Here is a 22,466-nt window from a genome sequence, read left to right as displayed (position 1 = left end):
TTTTAAAAAATATTAGTGGGTGTGATGTGTAGATTGTGATAGGAGAGTTCAACATCTTATTGGTCACCATGATGAAAGGTAAAAGATGCTAATCATCTTCCATAGCTTCAGAATTCACCATTAAACTAGCTGTGTCCATATTTAGACACTCATACGTCCCTAATTTTAAAAAGTGCACCTGGAGCAGAATTTTTTCAAAAGACAGAGCCAGCTGTAGAGAGAGAGACAATTAAGCTTGATTGGATGACTCAGCAATAAAAATAGGAAACTATCGGGATGAGAAAAGATGAGCTACAAAGAACTAGATTGTCAGGAGAGGGCTCTTTGAAAGAAAAAATAAGGAAGTGAAAGTAAGTCCATCAACACAAACAACTGGAGAGGTGAACTTTTCAGCTAATGGCAAACTCATTCCTAAAATGAAAAGAGAAGGCAAAGGAATGCTTTATTTGTAGTTAAATTGTGTATAAGGCTATATATTTTTCAATGGCTATTATGCTTTAATAAGCAGTTAATATAATACAGAATCAGAAGTCTAGCACTATCAAAGGTCACCTAAGCCTTTCCACCATCAGGTGACACCACTGTGCTCCTTCCTGCCTCTTCCAGGAACAGGGGTCTGATCTTTTTGCCAGAAAAACAATCAGTCCCTCTGCCTCTTGCTAGCTCCTCCTCATCACTCAGAAGTCCATTCCTTTCATGATTACACTTACCCAGGAAACGGTCACTTTATCCTTCAGACTGGGTCAGTCTCCTCATAAATGTATCACTTTTTAGATGCTGCCTCCTTCACAATACACGGTCCAAGAATGTACGTGTTTAACTTGAATATTTTTAACATTAATCTCCTTTGCTACTTTAAGATCCATCAGAGGAGATCTTTGTCTGTTTCCTTGACCACAGCATACCCTCAGAAGGAGCTCAGTGAATATTTACTGTTGAGTGAATGGATTCTGAATAGAAAATAATGAGGCAGAGATGCAACCCCGGCCTGACAACTGATTAGTTCCATTATCCTGGACGAGTTCACATTGCCTCTTTATGTCTTACTCTCCTCTAAGATTACATCCATTTATAAACCTCCAAGCTCTGATAAATAGGTTATATAACGTCCTTTTCTTGAGTTAAATGCGAAATTTTCAAAAAACTTTCATCTTAACTACTATGATATTATTATCTATATTCATTTTCTGCCCATCCTCTGTTATTTCATTAGAACTTGGTAAAGTTAGCTATTCTTTGTAAGTAGGAGAAACATCTCCTAGTGATGAAAATGAAGAATCCCATCCTCTTTAATTCAGAAGAGTGATGAGACAGTTTAAACATTCATTCAACAAATAATGAATACAAATCAACTAGATCCTAAAAATCGCTCTAGGTGAAGAGGACAAAATAATAAGTGAAAAAACAAAGTCTCCTTCCTCCTAGAGCTTTCATTTTAGGGGAAGTGAAGTAAATAAATATATAACACAGGGAGTTGTAATAAGTTTTATGTAGAAAAATTAGATCAGGATGGATAAAGAAAAGAGCAGAAGACTGATGCTTTATATACAATAGTCAAAAGAGCTCATTCATAATTTGACCTTCTACCCATAACTTGAGTAGAGACCTGAAAGAAGTAAAAACAAGAGACTTATCTGGTTAAAGAGCTTTCTAGATAGAGGAAAGAGCTGGTCCAAAAGCTACGAAGGATATTCTTGGCAAAGTTCTAGATATTGAAGGGGTACTGTGTGGCTGCTGCTGCTAAGTCGCTTCAGTCGTGTCCAACTCTGTACGACCCCATAGACAGCAGCCCACCAGGCTCCCCCGTCCCTGGGATTCCCCAGGCAAGAACACTGGAGTGGGTTGCCATTTCCTTCTCCAATGCATGAAAGTGAAAAGTGAAAGTGAAGTCGCTCAGTCCTGTCCGACTCTTAGGGACCCCACGGACTGCAGCCTACCAGGCTCCTCCGTCCATGGGATTTTCCAGGCAAGAGTACTGGAGTGGGGTACCATTGCCTTCTCCGACTGTGTGGCTAGCAGGATGTAAAAAGAGCCTTCCGATAAAAGATGAGATTACAGGGGCTAGTCAAGGAGTCAGACAATGTAGGAGGACCTCATGGGCCTCTTCATGGGACTGAAAACCATTGCATTGTTTGGAGCTATGAAGTGACATGGTTTGCTTAGGTTTTCAAAAGAATGTACTGACAGCGATATGAAAAATTAGCCCAAAGGATGCAAGGGTAGAAATAAAGAAAACATTTAGGAGGTGTTACAATAACTCCAGTGGGAGATGAGGATAGCTTGAAACAGAATGGTAAAGGTGGAAATGGTTCAGAAATGATCACATTCCAGATCTATTTTGAAATAGACTCAGTGGATTGGATATGGATATGGTGAACAAGAGGAGTCAAGTAAGCAGCTGGCTAGAGGGAGGGGAGTAGGGTGTGACTGAGAAGGATCAACACCCTCTCTCACTTGCAGGGCCCAAGAGCAAGCAGAAGAAAAGAGAAAAATTACCACTTGCATGGGCTACAGGAGAAACAGTGTCTTCAAGTGAAAACTAGTTTCAGTTTGAGAAAACAAAAAGTGAACAGAGGAATTTTGTTGACAGAGTTAGATACCTATGGCCCAGCGGACAGTACTGGGGATGGGGTTGGAGAGGGTTGCAAGAGGAAGTTAGGGTAGTACATGCATGGAAACATATGGGGTGGGGAAAATGTGGTAATCTGAGAATTCTTGCATTTGCAGAGGCAAACTGGGATCCAGGATATACTGGCATTAGTCTGGATGACGTTTCAGGCAGACTGTGGTGATGAGGCTATGAGTCAGTCCTGGAGGAAGGAGGCCTCTTTCTGCTAGAAACCTGTCATGCTCTTAGATGATAAGGAAGTATTAACACAAAATCTGTTTTCTGAGTCATCGGGTTCTGGGCTAAAATATCATCCTTGATTTTTCTCTCATGGAATGCTTGGTCTAATAGCGTATCGTACTGTCATGTGAGATGACAGATGTATTATATTCAATAATTACAATGCTCCCATGAGTTATCTATTATTCGTACTGTGTAGATTGGGAAAAGAAAACTTAGCAAAGTTACATATCTCAGAAGAAGCGAAACAGAATTTCAACACAATCATGTACATCAGCCACATGACACTGTTATCATTTATTAATTTTATGATAATTGTGAAAGACCATTCATGTCAATTGCAAATAAACATCTAATAATGCTTCTTTGTTGAAAATAATTACATGACCGTCTAGACCAGCAGTTCTGGTCTAGAATATTGATGTGGAAATCATTTCAATACTACCATCAGTAGTGATAGCTCTCATAAATATCCTTCAACAATCACTACTGTGTTCTCTGTGTGCCAGGAACTACTGAAGCATGGGAATTCAACACCAACAGAGAAAGCTGAAGTTTATACTCTCAACTAATATCCTGGTAGAGACACACAGAGCAGTAAGTCATGAAACACATAAAACCATTCTTTTTTTTTTGGCTGCACCAGGCCTTAGTTGCAGTACACAGGATCTTCAATTTTCACTGCAGCATGCGGGATCCTTTTTAATTGGGCATGTGGGATCTCACCAGGGATGGGACCTGGGGCCTCTGCATTGGGAGCATGGAGTCCTAGCCACTGGACCACCAGGGAAGTCCCAACAAAACCATTCTAAGTGCCAAGAAGCAAAGACCCACAATATTGTGAAGGTGAATATAGAGGAATAACAACTTGAGCTAAATGTGTTCACAAAATACCACTCCGAAAAGATAACGTTCAAGTTGTTTAGGAAGGCAGAGAATACAACCAATACAAAAATTCCTAATGAAGGATCCAGCTTCAAGAAGAAGTCTAATGAAGACAGTGAACAGTCTGCAAAGGACAGAGTATAAAGAAAAGAAAGAAAGTGAAGTCTCTCAGTTGTGTCCGATTCTTTGCGACCCCATGGACTATAGCCTACCACGCTCCTCCATCCATTGGATTTTCTAGGCAAGAATACTGGAGTCGATTGCCATTTCCATCTCCAGAGGATCTTCCCAACACAGGGATTGAACCCAGGTCTCCCGCATTGTAGGCAGATGCTTTACCATCTGGGCCACCAGCGAAGTTTTTAAAGGAGAAAGTGATACAAGCTAATTTCGGAGAGAGAGGCAAGGGGTCAGATCATACAAGGTCCTGGAGGTCATGGTAAGGCATATTCAGACTTTATTATAATAAAATCACTGGAAGGTTTTAATCAGAGGACTCAGAGGAGTTACAAAATCCAATTTGGAAAAGAAAGTTAAAACGACCTATCAGAAAAAACATTACTATGTACACAATATATAAATATATGCTTATATATGTCATATGACATGTATGCATATAACACATACATGTGCATAAATGACAAACAGGGTCTATCTATTTGCCTACACTTCTACTTCAAATAGATTTCTCAAAGTCAAATGCTTAAGAACTGATGCTAAATAGGATGACTGTGCCTTCAGGCAGGAGGAATACAATTCTGTAATTCTAGTAATTCTGATTTCATTTTATTCTTCCTGTCTAAATGACAGGTTTCTTTTTGGTAACTGACATTGAAATGTAGAACCTGCAAAATCAGCCATTTATTATTCCAAGTCACTAGAAGGAATGTCTTCTCTTACTAAGTTACACATGTGTCATTTCTTTCCCAGAATAATTGGGATATTATTGCATATGATTGTTTCCATCATGTGAAAAGGATGCATAAAGTTGTCTCTCATCCTCTTGATGATTCACTTTAGACTGAGCCATCACTCCAAAGGCTCCTCTGTGGACCAAGAGGAGCCATGGTGACTATTTTCACTGACCTGCGGAAGCAAGAATTTTTTGCCAACTATTCATCATGGCTTCTTATATTTCTAGTGTAATGAGAAATTGTAATAATAGTAGATTGTAGATTTTTTAAGTGACTTATTGTCAAAATAAAAACTAACATGACTACTTTTTACCACACACAAGCTCTGAGAAAAAATAGATTGTCTATGAAATAAAATCTAGAACCACTAGTTTTAGGGTGCACAGTCAAGACAGATATAGTCTTTCATGTATACTTTTATCTGTGAATATAATGTGTAACTATAGGTAAAATGGACATGACAGAAAAATTACATTTACTTTGAGCAGCAAAGAAGGTATTATAATTTCCTGATTTCCATTTCCCAAGAGTATGTGTACATATTAAGGTCATAACATAAGGCCAAATGTAATATTTCCTGAAAGTATTATCATTCCTTGGTTTTATAAACCATTTATAGCCAAAGTAGTATTCTGTTTATTTGTAAAATTTTAAATACCTTTATCTAAGTATATCACACTTTACTTATAGAACCTATAAAAGTACTGAGGAAAAAAGAATAATATATGGGTTGTCACATTACAATAGAGAATGGGCAAAGTAGCAACTTCTTGGGCACTTCAGTCAGTAAGAAGCACTAGAACCCTGTTGGCATAAATATGCAATAAAATGCCAGACAACTTGTGTTTTCAAACTTAATTTTTTACTTGATTGAATGAAATAAAAGTTGGCCCTATACTGTTTTAAGATAGGGACTCAACTTGAACTTGTTAAATAAACAACAACAAAAACTGAACAGGTTAGTGTCTTCCTAGCATAAGTGACTACTTTATATATGGCACATATGTGCTTGCAGACCACTGAAAGCTCACACTTGAATAACAGAGGCCATGGCACTACTTGCTGAGAATATTTCTTACTGTGCCGTGTGTTTTGCTTAGTCACTCAGTCGTGTCTGACTTTCTGAGACCATGAACTGTAGCCTGCCAGACTCCTCTGTCCATAGGGATTCTCTAGGCAAGAATACTGGAGTAGGTTGCCATGCCCTCCTCCAGAGGCTCTTCCCTACCCAGGGATTGAACCCAAGTCTCCCAGATTGTGGGCGGATTCTTTACTGTGTTGAGTCATCAGGGAAGCCCAAGAATACTGGAGCGGGTAGCCTATCCCTTCTCCAGGGGATCTTACCAACCCAGGAATCAAACCAGGGTCTTCCTCATTGCAGGTGGATTCTTTATCAGCTGAGCTACTAGGGAAGCCCTATTTATTACTACTAGTGTTTTATTTTCTACCCTGTGAACCTTTCACATGCTCTCAAGAAATCACCTACTTTGAAAAAAGTCACAAAAGGAAAAGCACATTTTTTTAAGCTATAGAAAAGTCACAAAAGATTTTTCTGTATTTTTGTAAACATATTTGGTGAATAGAAATGTGTTAATAAGCAAGCAATAAACATTTAATAGTAGAAAATCATTTTCTTGCTCCTCCAACTAAACACATTTTGAATACAGCCATAAAGAATACTAGTTTGAAAAATCTTCAAATTATTTGCTTTCACAAATCATAGCAGGGTGCATCTGAGGAGCTGGGAGAAGTATGAGTGTCAGGGAATTCCAGGCCTGAAAAAGATATTCAAGATCACCCAATTTAACCTCTTTTTTCCAGAGGAGAAATAGCCAAGACCAAAAGGATGCTAAGAACATGTTCCAATCTAAAGACAGTCTCACTAATTTAATCATAAAAATCACTAAAGTTTAAAGAAACTAAAGGCATTAAAAGTATGATTGTTGGATAAACATAATCATGGTGGAACCATTGTTACTAAAATGCAGATTTGAACTTTTTAAGGTTACTTAATGTTCACAATTTTATTTTCATTATCTGATCATTTTTACTTTTGTTATGCTATAAACTATACTATATCAGAAAAAGCATTCTATATGTTATAGCACATGTACAAAATTGAGAGCTTAGAGATGGAGCATTTGATGCATGCTAAAATATTTGGAGGAAGAAGACTGTGAAAAACTGGTTTGCAGTTACCTTTGAAATATATCAAAAGGAAAAAAAATGGTATATGAATAGAAGATAAATATGTGGTACAGAAAATGTACTAAGATGTTAAAGAATCTAGGTAGTGAATATTGTTAGTAGTCACTGTGAAATTCTTTCAAAGTTTGTACCTTTGAAAATGTCCATAATACTTTGTTAGGAGAAGTTTAATGCTCAAGAAGATCTGCTACTCTAGAAGAAAGTAACCAAACCAACTGTTAATGGATAAATCTATAATAATTGCAGGGATGAAGTCTCATATACTTTAACTTTTCAGAGGAGTTCATCATTTGTTTTTCTACATAGAGGCACAAAACGTATATGCACATTTCCACCTATATCCATAAAAACATACTGTTAATGATGGAAGAAGGATGACTCTTTGCAAGCTTATGGACCATAGCCCACCAAGCTCCTCTGTCCATGGGATTCTCCAGGCACGAGTACTAATGGGAAAGAACCCGCCTGCCAATGCAGGAAACTTAAGAGACACAGGTTCCATCCCTGGGTCAAGAAAATCCCCTGAAGAAGCAAATAGCAACCCACTCCAGTACTCTTGCCTGGAGAATCCCAGGAAATACGTATGAGATAAATAGAAAACAAATATCAAGATGGTATACTTAAACTCAACTATAGGATTTACATTACATGTAAACAGTTTAAATTAAATGTTAGAGGTTGTCAGATGTGAAAATAAAAAAAAAGTAAGATTCAAAATTGTACACAAACCATTCACTTTAAAGTAAAAACAGATTGAAAATAAAACATGGAAAAATATATACCATACAAATATTAATCATATAAAGATGGAATAGCTATATTAATGTCAAAGTATATATCAGAGATAAAAAGGGTTATTTTATGGTGCTCAAGAGAGTAATTCATTAAGAGGACATAACAATCCTACTATGTACATCTGGAAGTTCTCCAGATCAAGTACTGCTAAGGCCTAGCTTGAAGGATTTTGAGCATAACCTGGCTAGCATGTGAAATGAGCGCAGCTGTACAGTATTTGGAACATTTTTTGGCATTGCTTTTCTTTGGGATTGGAATGAAAACTGACCTTTTCAAGTCTTGTGGCCACTGTTGAGTTTTCCAAATTTGCTGACATACTGAGTGCAGCACTTTAACAGCATCATCTTTTAGGATTTGAAATAGCTCAGCTGGAGTTCCATCTCCTCCACTAGCTTTGTTCATAGTGATGCTTCCTAATGCTCACTTGACTTCACACTCCAGGATGGCTGGCTGTAGATGAGTGACCACACAACATGTTTTCTCAATAATGGCATTCTTCACTACCTAAAAGGTATCTAAGACCAGAAATATTATTGAAAGGAAAACATTGGATGATCAAGTAGACTCATAATTTTGTTTTTAATATAACAGATCCAAGTTCATATGCAATAGGCCAACTTAGTGATCCATTCCAGACAACTTTGTCTCTATCTCTAAGCTATTCCGACTCCTTAAGTAATACTAATATGCAAATAGCTCCAGCCCATTGCCTCCCATGCATAGTAAGATTGCTCTTCTTGACTTCTGCTGGTTAGGTGAGGTTATGTGACAGATTTCGGCCAAAGAGTCATGCTGCTGCTACTGCTGCTAAGTCGCTTCAGTCGTGTCCGACTCTGTGCGACCCCATAGACAGCAGCCCAACAGGCTCCCCCATAGAAAGTAATATATATATATATATATATATATATATCACTTTGAGGCAAATCATTGAATTCTCCACTAAGACCCTATAAGAAGCTACTAAGATATCTAGGGCCAAGTGATAACATCTCAACATTAAAAAAAAAATTTGTCTCCATAAAACCATTAATAACTCAGAGACCACACACTGAGGAATACTGAATATGATTTCTAAAATCTCAGAGCATGAGGGAAACACTTTTAAGGAAATCCTCTTCCAAATCTGAGGACATCTTGATTGTTTTTTGCTAATGATAACATGCTTATATGACTGAACTGTGAGGAAATTATTATGTTTCTTTCCTTTAAGAAACTGTTAGCAGCATAATTTGGGATAAGATATTTATAAATAGCTGTGAAATTTTATCACATTTAAATTGTATTTTTAACCTGAAGCATTTCCTCTCCACATCAAATAAAATAAATGAATAAAATAATCATCTGAGGATCCATATGGAGTAAAAAAAATTAATTTTGATATGTTTGGTCTTGCAAATTAACATTTTCTGGTTAGGAGTCTGTGCAAAAGCATCCATACTATAGAAAAGAGAACAAGAGAGTAAATGATTGAGGAACTAGGTTCTTCCTGTCAAATTCCCTCACTAATTACAGAGTTTATAATGCTATGTATGAAATTTAACTATAATGTTCCTTCTGCTTCCTAAAAAAGTTCTTTACATTTATAAATCTTTCATAAATGTGTACAGTTTGAATGTTATGAAAATGTTTCATAGTCCAGTAATGGGAAGTAATTTTGCAATCTCAACACAGTATTGATATTACTTTATTAATACATAAAATTGCTTTTACTGCTTGTAAAACTCAACAAATTTTAAATGGCATGGCATTTTACAGCTTTATTTCTACTTATTAATCAAAGGAGGATAAATGTCTAACTCAGACACCAACACTCCCCACTCCTGCTCCTTTAGCAGACTTAGTGAATTGACTGTGGAGTTCTTTGTGCCTGAGATTTAGTCTTACAGTTTTACTCAGAATATCCCATTCAACAATTTCTAATAGATATGTTACAATTGTTTATTTCCTTTTCTAATTCTTCCACTAGATTACAAAATCTTATTTAGCAAAAGTCATTGATTATCCATTTTTGTATTCCTGTATGTAGTACAGTACTCAGCATCTGGTTGGTAGCCAATTGATTTATATTACATACTACATCTGATAATAATATAAAGATATGAAGTTCACAAATGAGGAATCAGCAAAGCATTTAATTACGTAGTCTCTTATTTTTTGTTCAAATGGTTAGTATGTGATTACACTCACAATGTTTAATTGGAAGTACAGAATCACACACTTAAGAAATGTGCTACTAAATAGAATTCTTTCAAAAACAGTAGAATTTTTCTAGGACATGTGCTAACTAAAAATCTTTTCATCTGAAACCACAGAGTCATCTTCTAATTTCAAGACACAGGAGATTTTTGGAACATCAGAAATAACAATTCAACTAAATGGAAAGGGGGATGGAAGATTTAGTTGGTAAAATTCCCAGCAATAAGACTTGGAAACATTAACACATTTATCTCCAACACTAGGCAAAAACTGGTAATTGGCAACAAGGAAAGCCTTCAGCAAAACTGTGGTTTTTTTCAATCACTTTCTGTTGTCTTTCTCCCCTGCATCCCAACTAAACTTCTCACATGAAGCAGAACCCGTCTCATGCAAATGCACCTCTCATTCAAGTTGCAAAACTCATATTCATACACCTATTTTTTTTTAAGAATTACTCAACTACTTGAGAATTTTTCTCACTACCTGACAACCAAGAGCCTACTAAAACATTACCTGGTAGTGGCTTAAACTACTTATTTGAAGTTCTATAAAATATTCTTGAAGGAACAAAAATGAATCATTCCCCAATGGTTAAATTTTAGTCATTAATGTCACAATTCCCAAAGTATGTCTGGAAACAGAAAACTAGTCACTTAAAACTTGCAGAGTTCACTATACATAACTTGGCTTTGCATGTCACAGTAATAAATACACATATAACTTTTGAACCCATTCTAGTATTATTCTAATATATATATATTATAACTCTATTGGCAGAAGTTCTTCAAAAACTCTTTTCTAACAAATACAGGGGAGCCTGACATTCTGCAGTCCATAGGACTGCAGAGTTGGATATGACCTAGTGACTGCACAACAACTAATTATTGTCATTAGAAAATTATTCTGCTTCTACAGCAAACATGCCAGGGAGAAGGGGAGAGGTAATCCTCCACCAGATTAAGGACTATCTAAGTTTGTATTTCATACTGAATAAAAGTGGAGAAGCATTTTGAATTTCACAGTATTATTAAAATCTGTGAACTTGAATGATTGTGATTCAGTGTCAATCAGTTGGAAGGAATTGCTCTGAACATTTATCCATATCAAGAGACTAATATTTTTACACAGTGAAGAACTGCTTCCCATACTAAAAAGAGTACAGAACCTCCACAAAATTAGTTGACGCCCCAAACACTTCGATTAGATATTATCAGGGAGTTAACAACTCTTGGATTCTCAGTCTGTCTATATTAGATTTTACACACTATCACAATTCAAATTCCCCCCTTACACTCTGGTATGATGTCAAATATTGAGGAAGATAGGAATTTCTTTTTTTTTTTTTAGAGAGTTTATGAAAAAAAATAGTAAAATAATTTGACTGTCTAATTATATAGTACATTACTATTCTCTTTACACTTTCAGTTTTAGAGTTTACAAAGAATTTTCACATGAATTTTCTTTTTGATTATTAAAACAACCATATGACCTAAGTAGAAGCTTTCATCCTCATTTTTTCCCCTGATATAAGTGTCTAGAAACGACTTGTGCAAGGTAATCTTGATTTTCCTTTCCATTCAGCTGAATTTCTTTTGTTTCATATGTTTACCCAGCTCATATCCCCCACCAGTAACAAAGAAAAATGCACCACATTGAAATAATCAGCATATCATTGCAAATATTCCCACCGATGACCAACCGTGATAATGATGATGTGAAGTCTCTCAGTTGTGTCCAACTCTTTGCTACCGCATGGACTGTAGCCCACCAGGCTTCTCCATCCATGGGATTTTCTAGGCAAGAATACTTGAGTGGGTTGCCATTTCCTTCTCCAGGGGATCTCCCCAACCCAGGGAAACAACCCTGGTCTCCGCCATTGCAGGCAGATGCTTTACTGTCTGAGCCACCAGGGAAGCATCACCAACCTTAATGGAAACCATTTGGAGTCCACCACTCCTGACAGATAATGATTATCTCAAAATAGCTAGTATTTTTTTCCTTCACAACTGCTTTAAATAATACGAATCCTGGGACTAGTTTCTAGAATCCTTACTCAATGTTTACTTTCCCTTTAAGATGTAATAAGAAAAAGATTTTGTCTTTTTTTTTTTTTTAATATGGCCTAAATGGCAGACTTAACTCAAAATAGCCACCAGAATTACATAACCAACCAAATGTATTTCCCTTTCACACTAAGACATGACTTCTCTAACACAAAATCTAAAATGCATACATCAGCAAGTTAGAAAGAAAAGTCAAAGTAGGTCTTGCTCATCCATTGCTCAGTACAATTCAAAGGCTCTAATTTTATTTATTCTGGAGTCTTCATAACACAGTAATAATATCTTATAAAGGTGACTTTCTGTGACAATTTCTCATATATTTCAATACTATGGTTTGTCCAGTGAAACCTGAATCGACTACTACTTTTGACATAATGCGAGCACAACTTTGTTTTCTAAAATATTTCTAATTAATAAAAAACACTTTGACGTTGTATCTGACTAAAGCAAAAGACTGACTTGGCAGAAACTGACAATAAAAAGCACATGTTTTCCATCTATGAGTAGATAATTACATTTAACATTCCCTTTAGAGATCAGCTTAATTTCGCCTCATTATTTGTAACAACAAAATCTTCTCGGGTTTCACTGTACCATTTTCCTATTATGTCATGTCTCTTCACATCTCCCCTTTTGTAGATACGTGCATCACAGAATACAAGCTAAGCAAAGTGACCTGTTCTGCTAAGATCATTACCCAGATAATTAAAGTAACACAATCTACAGCAAGGTGTTTTTATGAAACACTCTGGCAGTTGAACTAGAATTCCAGTTTAAAACAGAATCACATTACAAATTTTGGATCCACTACTCAGGAAACAACCGCATCCCAGTTTGCACTCTAACAGCACCCAGATGAGTCTAAAATAGCAGTAGAAGTAATACATGCTGTGTCGACATACACAGTGAAACAGAAAACTGAGACAGTTCTCCAGAAATTCTGGAGAAATGAAAGGCTGAATGTGCTTTGTCCTAAATTAGCCTGATTCATTTACTGCTGCAAATTTTTACTAGGTATATATTGGAAAGAAATAATGCATAATAGTATTTATAGTGCTTCCAGTACTTGGAAAAGCAGTAAGCACACTACTGAACTCTCTGTTGAAATTTTACTTGTTTTAAACTAGTGGGGACTTTTATGATAACAATAATGCACATTTCTATAAACCTTAGAGTCTCTAAGTATGTTCAACAGTAACATATCATTTGAACCTCAAAGCCCTTCTGAGAGACTGAGCAGAAAATCATTATTATCCCCATAAATGATGAACTAGATTGAATTCATCCACAATTTCTCTCAATTCTCTTGGAATATTTCCCAGGCCTATCCCACTTGGAAGGACATACACTTTCAAGCTGGGTTTTCAAAGTGGCCAATTTTATCAGGATGCCTTATTTAATTTAGAGCTTCTCCTCTACCCTCTATCACACTCATAGCACATCTTTGGTTTTGTTTTTCTTCTATACTATAAAAATCTCCAGTTTTAGATTTAAGACACTCTACTGTTTTTCTTATGCTTGTTTACATTTGCTGAATTGAAATTTTCTTGAGGTCATAATTTAACTCATTTAGTAAGTACTCTTGTGCCCCATTATTTTCTAGACATGAAGCCAGCAGCTAAAAACACATGAAGTCTATGGTTTCTGCCCTTCTGGAGTTTAATATATAGTTGGGAAGGCAAGGTTTAAGAGAAATTACAAAGGTAAAGAATGTTACAAAGCAAAAAGCATAGGGGTATGCAGGCACATTACAGATGGAACTAACACTGCCTGAGAGATGCACTAATTCCGCCCTAGGGTATCTTAAGTTAAAGCCGAAGTCAAAGGAACACAATGTGATGGATGAACTGGGGTTGGCCAAAGGAACAAAGTTCTAGAAAAAGTGAACAACACTTGTAAAGGCCTTAAAAAAGCATATATGATAAGCATAAATATGTTCAGCCTAGTTAAAAATTAATGAGAAAGTAATTTTCCAGGCTGATGTGGGGAAGACTCAGATTTCAAAGGATCTTGAATTATGGAATTTGTCCTTATGATAATGAATGTCATAGAAATATTTTCAGCAGGTGGAAGATACGGTAAAATTTGCTCTTCAAAAATATCACTTTTGAGGCCCCTGGAGGACAAGCAAGAGAGAATTTTTAAACCTAGTAATGACTCTACTATGAAAATGCAAATAAGAAATGACTGATGTTGGCTTGGACTAGGATGGTGACAGAGAGGACTGAGTGAAGGAATATTAGAATTCAGACCACATTCCAAGAAGCAGAACCAGTAGAACTTGGTTACTGTTAACTATGGAGACTGAAAGCAGAGAAGTCAGGGATACTTCTTGGATTTCTGAATTGAGTAACAAGAAATGAGAGAAGGAAGAGACCTGACGCAGAAATGGACATACTGAGCTTGAGGAGCTCGTGAGATATTTTTATAGCAATGTCATGTAAATTTTGAAGATTAGAGATACATAATTTGGAAGTCTGGGTTACAAGTCTAGTTATCAACATATAGCAATGGGAGCATATAAACACACACAAAACAGGAACACAGATTGGGCAATGATGGGGCATTAAGAAATTCTGATATTTTAATCTTAAAATAGGACCCTGGACATTTCAAAATTGATCTTATATTTTAGCATTAAACTGATATTTCCTCCCATATCAAAAGCATCAGTATTACACATATTAGCTTCAGGTTTCTAGCCAAAAAACATTCATAAAAGTATATATCTCACCCCTAACACATACACATATACATACACCAACACATACTTTGTCAACTTCTTTTTAATTGTCTAGACTTAATAATACTGCCTATCCAAATAGAACTCATCATACAGTACTTTAGGACTCCAGAGGATCTGCTAAAATATCCTCTTAAAAAATATATGGTAATGTTGAAAACAATTCTCTTGAAAGAAAGAATTATTTTTAGAGAACAAACAAACTCTTTCTTTAACCTGAGGAGAAAGTATAAATACAGAGAAATCATCTTTACATATGTGAATATCCACTGCCATGCATTTTAGCTAAACATAAATAGACAAGCAGTTAGGTGATTCTAAGAGAGTATCAATGAATAATTTCAAGAGAAGATAGTTTTGGTATTTCCAAATATAGAACCCTGAAGTAAAACAACCAATAGAGGACACCTAGTGGTCTTCAGCAGAATCAATATCTGCCTGCAAAAAGTATTTGGCAACTCACACAAACACAATAATATTTTTGTTAGTTGATGCACTAATCTGAGAAAGATGACATAATGAATCTCATATTTATAAATATTATAGGCATACATCAATTTAAATATTTCAAATAATTTCCATGTATCTCATTTCCTAAGATTAAAATATTAGAATTTAATGTTGTAGGCGTAAGTAAGTCACTTTGAGTATTTCTCCCTAGAATAAATAGAAAATAGAACGTACAATTTGAATAAACATCCATAAGTGCTAATTTTGAGCATAAGGTCCATTTTATACCACCATGTTTCTGGTGGTATGAAATAAAAATCTCAAGTATCATTGTATCAATAATAAAATTATATAAACATACTGTTAATATATTATTATATTAATGATTATTAACTATATCAAATATCAATACTTAAATTGTAGAACACTACAACTCATATAATGTCTTATCATATTTTATTTGATAAATATATTTCAATGGCAAGAATATTCAGCAAAGATAAACCTCCTTTTAACTAAAAAGCATCCTGCCTGATGCTGGCTATATATAAAAAATGCAACTGTGTGATAAATCTCTTTCTTAACTGATATTATTAGTTCTATCCTCAGTTGTCTCCAACCCTCCTCAATCCGCAGCATTTTAAAATGCAAACTCCCTGCCTCTAAAGCCTCCCTGACACCTTACTGTTTGAGTCAGTCCTCAGCACAAATTCCTGCCTATACCTCCAAACTCACTGCCTTGGCAACCCAGATTCTGGAGATGCAGAACTGTGCTGACTGCTTATGCTTCATGTCTCACTGACTGCACTCCTCTGTCCCATGTTTCTCATCTTAGTAATCCAGGCTCCAGCTTCAAAACTCACTTTTGAGTATCCCTGAAGCTTTCTTCTGCAAAAAAAAAAATAAGCTGTAGTTGTTCACTCCCTCTTTTATGCCATCACTTACCACACCATCTGTGATTATTTTCTCACATGTCTCTTTTTCCTACAAAGCTGGGGTATGTTTTGTATTCTCATGTGTAGCATCTGCATATAGAAGCACTCAGTATATGCTTGGGAGGGAAGAATTAATTTTCCTTTGCAATTATTTAACGGATTTAGACCATGGAGGACTGCCATGTGTTCAGCGGACAGGTATGCCTGGACAACCGATTGTGTTTAGAACTCTGGACTATGGTACAAGGAGATTCAAGGGCAAAAAGTTGACACTGACGTTCCCTACAGACGTTTATGCCCAGGTAAAGAAAAGAAATGCATACAGGAGAATTCACAACCAGACTATGAGCATGAACAAATGCAAGCAGAGAGAGTAGAACTGTTCAAAGTAAAAGTACTGACCATTATAGCATAGTCCCTCAATGTAGAATATTTTCAGAGGTGTTTGAGCATCAAATGAATAATGAATAATCCTTCGGAAAAGGAAGGCTTTCCAAACCTGAGCTGTGACACATGCAAAATTAGCAGATGCAGGAAAAAAAAAAAATCCATTCTCTGCCAGAAGCATTATAAAACTAAAAATCAAACAGAAAAGAGCTGTTTGGTGCAAATAAGAAGTGACAGTGGTGAGATGGGGAAATGGTTCGCTGAGAGCCTTGAAGGCAAGCAAAGAAACACAGATCTGATACCACAAACAAGGAGCCTCCCTAGATTCTAGCAGAGGGAAGGCTTATCAAAACAATGGTGTTTGCTTATGGCAAGTCTTAGAATTCTATGTGCTGTCTAAAAAATGGAAGTAGTTATAATATGCATGGTATAATTATAACAAGAGTTAGTTTCTAATCTACACCAATTAGAATGCTAAAATTATGAAAGACAGAAACTGCAGTCTGTATTAGCTCCCTGTGGAATACATTTCCTTATTAATGCCCTGTTGTTAAACATAATTTGTATATATATCTGCCTCTAAGCCAACATAAAAATCTAATACTGATTGCTATAAGAGCATTGCAATATTCCAGACACATTATTCATCTGAAATGTCTATAGACATACATGAAAATCAGAACCACAGCCCTCTTTCTTGCCTCAAAATAGGCATGTTGCTTGTGATAGGTCTAAAATCTACACCCAAATGGTTGAGAGGATAGTAAATGAGGAATAAAAAATAAAATATTATAGGTATGTATTCCAAAGCCATAGTTATTACAGGAGTTTCATGTGTTTACCATGCCTGTATTATACTGCCCATGAAGAATTTGTACTTTCTATGACATTGAATCCTACAAACAGATAACCATTGCAGACTAATATTTCTTTTCAATTATTGTTTCCAAAATATCTAATCATTTCAAGGATCATCTGCCTTTGATAAAACAACAGGGATCAGCAGCTGTAACATTCAAGGTTCCTAGAACTCTTCACCTTTACTAACCAAATAATCTCCTATTTACTAAACTCTTAATCTACCCTTAATCTCTTCAGTGGCTGGTGAATATCAAAATTGTTAATAACATTCCATTTAATTTCTGAGGATTTCCTCACCATATGTCTCTTTTAGGAGGATCACAGAGAATGAGATCTTTCTGTGATAGGTTGCAAACCAGCACTCTGGACTGGGTCACTGACTTCACAACACTAACAACAATGCTGAATTAGAGGGATGCTTTTTTTAAGTCAAAATACAAAACTGAGAGAGATTCCATTTTCGGGAGATTATAGGAAAAGGAATTTTCTGATCTATCTAAACAATCACCCCAGATCTTCACCTCACATGGCCATACATATAAAGTTTCAGTACAGTGTCAGAGAGCTTTAATTTTGCATCCTAACGCTATTGATCTTATCATTGCTTCTGGAAGTCAACTCCCCACGCCGCCTAACACCATGTTTCATAAATTTGTTGGCCAAATCAGCTCTTTCCTTCAGTATTAGCCACCATGTTTAAGTTTAGCAGGCTAGTAACATAAGGGCTAAAATTTGACATTTCTCTATTTCATTCACAATATTTTTTGAATTTATCTGGCTTTGGCACTTCTTGTTGCTTTTCAGTTGAACTAATTCAGACCAGGGGGCGAAAAAATTTCATTGAAGATGGAAGCAGTTTCCTATAGAAGGCAGCCGCTTTCCTTGGGAATGATTCATTTAGAACTGTGGCAGCTTCCAGACTTCACACATTACTTCCCCAAATTTGCTGAATTTAGCATGAGCCAGCTTGGTATTAAAACGCTCAGAACTCAAAGACATGTGGGTGAACCCACATCTTCCTCTGTACTCTTATTCCAAATGCTCAGAGAGAAACCTGATTACTTGTTGTGTTTCTACTTGTAAACACATCCTGGTGGCATTTATAAAACTTAGGTAGAGATATACTAATTTGGAACCATTCACGTTTTTTGGTGACTTTGGTTTCAATCATGCAGGTAATGCAATCATGAAATAATAAATCCATAATAAATTTGGGGTTAATTACTACTGTTTTTTTCCTCTAACAGCATTACAAACAGATATTAAATATCCATGATATATGTGACATTATATGGGGCTATCATATAATCAAGAAAACATTCTTCATGAAGTGAGCTTATGGTTCATTTACTATCAATGTCATTTATTTATAAGTAAGATTATGCCAACTCACAACTCGAGCCTGAATGGGTTTGGTTACCAAATGTCTGTAATGGCATATTAAATTTCATTTTACAGTGATGATGGCAGTGAGCCAATGCTCTTGAATTCTATCATGGCATCTGTAGAACACCATCGAGTTACACACACCTAAGTGCCTCTGACCGCTGCCAGGAACCAGAGGACAACAGTGTCCAGGAGCGTGCTCTTCTATGACTACGTAGCCTGCCATTTTATCTGATAGACTGCCATCTGTTCATCCTTCTGCCATTCTCTAGGGTAATTGGGTTCAAACTACAAGACACTGAAAATAGTCACATTGTCCACTGTATTTTTAATTGTCTGGGTATTTATATCAGTGACTTTTCTTCTCACAGGCTACTCATTAAAATAATTTTATGACCATGTTTTAAGAGGCAAATATTCAAATCATACATTGCTTGGACCACAAAGCTCAGTTAAGAAAAGTTTTCCACGTATTTTATTGTACATATAAAATGGTATAATATTAAATCATTTATCACTAAAAGAATATATGTTATAATGAGAAGCTGTATAGTTTTGTGATTAAGAACTTGGGATCTGGAGTCAGATTGCCAAGGCCAGAATCCCAGTTCTATCTACTACTCTGTGAATCTGGGCAAGTTAGGAAGCTTGGATGAACTAATCCATGTAAAGAATCAAATATATTACTTGACATATAATAAGCCATCAATAAATATTAGCTATTTTATCAATAATTACCTTGCTTTGATATTAACATTAGCATAATAATGTTTGAGAACCAAACATTTATTACATGTTAGATGGAATGTGCTACATAGAGATACATTACAAGATGAATCCAGTTTCTCAAATGAGCTTCATCTGATTTTAAATGTAATTCGTATCCATATTTTAAGACTGATCCATTTTTATGCCTTTTAGCAGTGTCTTATACTGGCTTTTATTGCTGCATGTCATTTCCTGAAATCCTAGGAACCAAAATGCCATCAACAAGCACACACAAAACGCTGCCAGAGTCCCACAGAAAGCAGAGCTAATGTTCACAGAAGTTCCACTTTATGACTTGTTAAGCCTAAATTCCAACATATAATTCATCCTGAAAAGCATTTCTGTAGCTAGTAAAGTGGCGGTTAATGCCTAGTCAGTGTGCTGCTTTCTTTAGTGCAGGCTTAGTCACTCTGGAGGCCTTTTTGACCCTTATTTTTATGCAGACAATAAAGTTCAGGTTATAATTAATTTTTAAGGTGTGTTTAGAAGGAAAAGAAAATCAAAAAACTAATATGCAGACTGTGAAATTAGGGACTTAACCTCCTTTGCTTGGTGATGGGACATTTGACTCACATGTTTAGAAACTCCCTTTTCCAAAGCCCTTTCAGGTCCCACCCAGTTTCTAAGCCCTTTCAAGTCCCACCCACTGCCTAAGAACAATGGATGCCCTTTTCAGCAGAATCACTGTTTTTATTCACTGTATTATTTGTGTTTTCTATGTAATAATTTCCCTTCAGGATATGTGCTTTTCAGTATTATGAAATGATCTAGTAGGGAGAATCTACAATAAATAACCATAACACAAAGAATAACAAAGAGTAAAATTATTCCACTAAAATGTCTTTATATATACAAGTTGGAAATACACAAAAGAATCTTTTTTCTTCAAGCATGATTCTCTGAAATTTCAATATGAGGAAACATATTCCACATTATTTCACAGAACTAATGATACAAACTAGCAATCGGACCCTACAATTTTGTCAAAGATGGCACTTGATGTGTTAGATAAAACAAATTAATATTACGTGGTATATAAAAACAATCTCCCATGGTGAAGGAGAAGTTGCACTGGTTAAGATAAATATTTGCTGATTAAAGTAGATTTGCTTTTGAAAAGACTGAAGTGGCATAAGACAATTGCCTTACAATCGCTAACTTCTTCACTTTACTCAAATTCAATTTTCAACCATATCTTTTAAAGTTGCAAATGTATCACTATGTACCAAAAAGAAAAAAAATGAAATTTTTCTTTTTGAACTTCATAAAACTCATTATACATAGCACAGCTGTTCATTTTAAAACCACTGTAGTTTAAAATCTCATGATATAGAAACTTTATATAAAGGAAAAGATATGGCTTACCTCTTCCCACTGATGTATGTATCTAATTAACCTTGAAAGTCGTAATAAACGCAAGAGACTGAGAATTTTTGTAAACCTCACAATGCGAAGTGCCCTGGCTGTCTTGTAAACTTCCGAATCCATTCCTTTTTCTACAATGAGAAAGATATAATCCACTGGGATTGATGAGATGAAGTCAACCACAAACCAGCTTTTTAAATAATTCATCTTGATCACTTTAGGGTCCAGGATGATTTCAGAACTGTCTTCATTGACAGTCCCAGTCCTGAAATTCATGATCAAGTCCAAAAGGAAAACTGTATCTGAAGCCACATTGAAAATAATCCATGGTGTTGTTGTCTGTTCTGTAAAGAATGTGATTCCAACTGGTATGATGACCAGATTTCCAACCATCATTATAAGCATTATTAAATCCCAATAAAACCTACAATAAATAAAAGAAATCATATTTTAAGACGTAGACAATAATCAGTCCTCCTCCTCCCCCACCACCACCATAAAAATTATTACAGAGTCAGACATGACTGAGCACAAGCACAAAGTTAAATAAATGAACAAATTGCTCATTTGGTAAATAAGATAGCTCTTTCAATGGCCATAAAGTTAAATCTAAGTAAAATAAATATATTCCTAAAGCAAGGCAGTGTGACTACAGAATTCTAACAATTATTTGAGATGAAGTTATACAAATAAGTTCATGAAGACCCATACCCCCATTTATCCCATAAAGAAGTAAAAATAAACTCCCTTTATAGTTTCAATATGGATGAAAACAGGGAGATCTATATTATAAGAACTACTTTAAAGAAGACTCTTTGGAGGTACTTTGAAGTATTTTATATATAAAATCTTCAATCATAGATTAGAATAAACAGTAATAAATAGGGCACATAAAAACTATGGTACTGCAAATTTATAACTACAGATTAGGTCAATCACAAATTCTAGAACTGCCACAGCTTCATAGCACTCCAAATATTTATGCTCTATTTTTCTTAATTTGAAAAGAGAAAACATTATTAATTTTGTTCTGAGGCTAAAAATATTTGAACAGACACTAGGTTTAAAATCAGAATCTACTTAAAATCTGCACTTTTAACACTGCTTAATTGAACAGCTACTTTAAATAGATTGCCACTATTTTTCCAAACAATTATTTGTTTAAAATTTCTGATTTCATTTTCAACATAGCTGTGATTATTAGCTACCTTTTGAAACATTCTTATCCCACCTTATATTAAAATTAGGAAGTTTATTCCAGGTTAATATTGTACTAACATAGAGTTAAGATTTATCAGTATATGACAAATTCATCAAAGATTATTTTAATATTGCTTTCATTTGATTTCTTTAAAGTCTATTGACACTGTAGTTAGGCTAGTTAATAGACCACACTTGTTACAGTATAGACTTGTAAAAGTAAAGAACCAAATCAACTAATACAACTCTATGGTCATAAAACAGTCTACAGAAACATGGGCTACTGCATTCTGGTTGAAGATGTAGTCTCTGAGCAGTTATTTTTTACAAAAATTGTACAAATTTTCATGACAGACATTTCTGTTAATCAAGACATTTTTATTTTATATTAGTTCTCCTACTTAGACTATTTGGGCTACATTTTTTTAAGGCATACATTTGCATGAACCTTTCAAAGTTATT

At 35.4% G+C, this 22,466-nt stretch overlaps 1 protein-coding gene across 1 annotated transcript in view; it reads right to left on the bottom strand.

Moving 5' to 3' along the window:
• HCN1 (hyperpolarization activated cyclic nucleotide-gated potassium channel 1) overlaps nucleotides 1–21,230 on the bottom strand; it is a 387,144-nt gene extending 365,914 nt beyond the window's left edge. The window contains exon 1 of the mRNA XM_010857188.1: nucleotides 20,805–21,230. Coding sequence (XP_010855490.1) covers nucleotides 20,805–21,209 — 405 coding nt within the window. The 5' untranslated portion in view covers nucleotides 21,210–21,230. The remainder of the gene's footprint in view (nucleotides 1–20,804) is intronic.
• Nucleotides 21,231–22,466: the final 1,236 nt, after the last annotated feature.

The sequence above is a fragment of the Bison bison genome, unplaced genomic scaffold (genome assembly GCF_000754665.1).
Source record: "Bison bison bison isolate TAMUID 2011002044 unplaced genomic scaffold, Bison_UMD1.0 scf7180017864378, whole genome shotgun sequence".
Taxonomy (NCBI): domain Eukaryota; kingdom Metazoa; phylum Chordata; class Mammalia; order Artiodactyla; family Bovidae; genus Bison; species Bison bison.
This window is presented reverse-complemented; position numbering and strand designations above follow the sequence as displayed.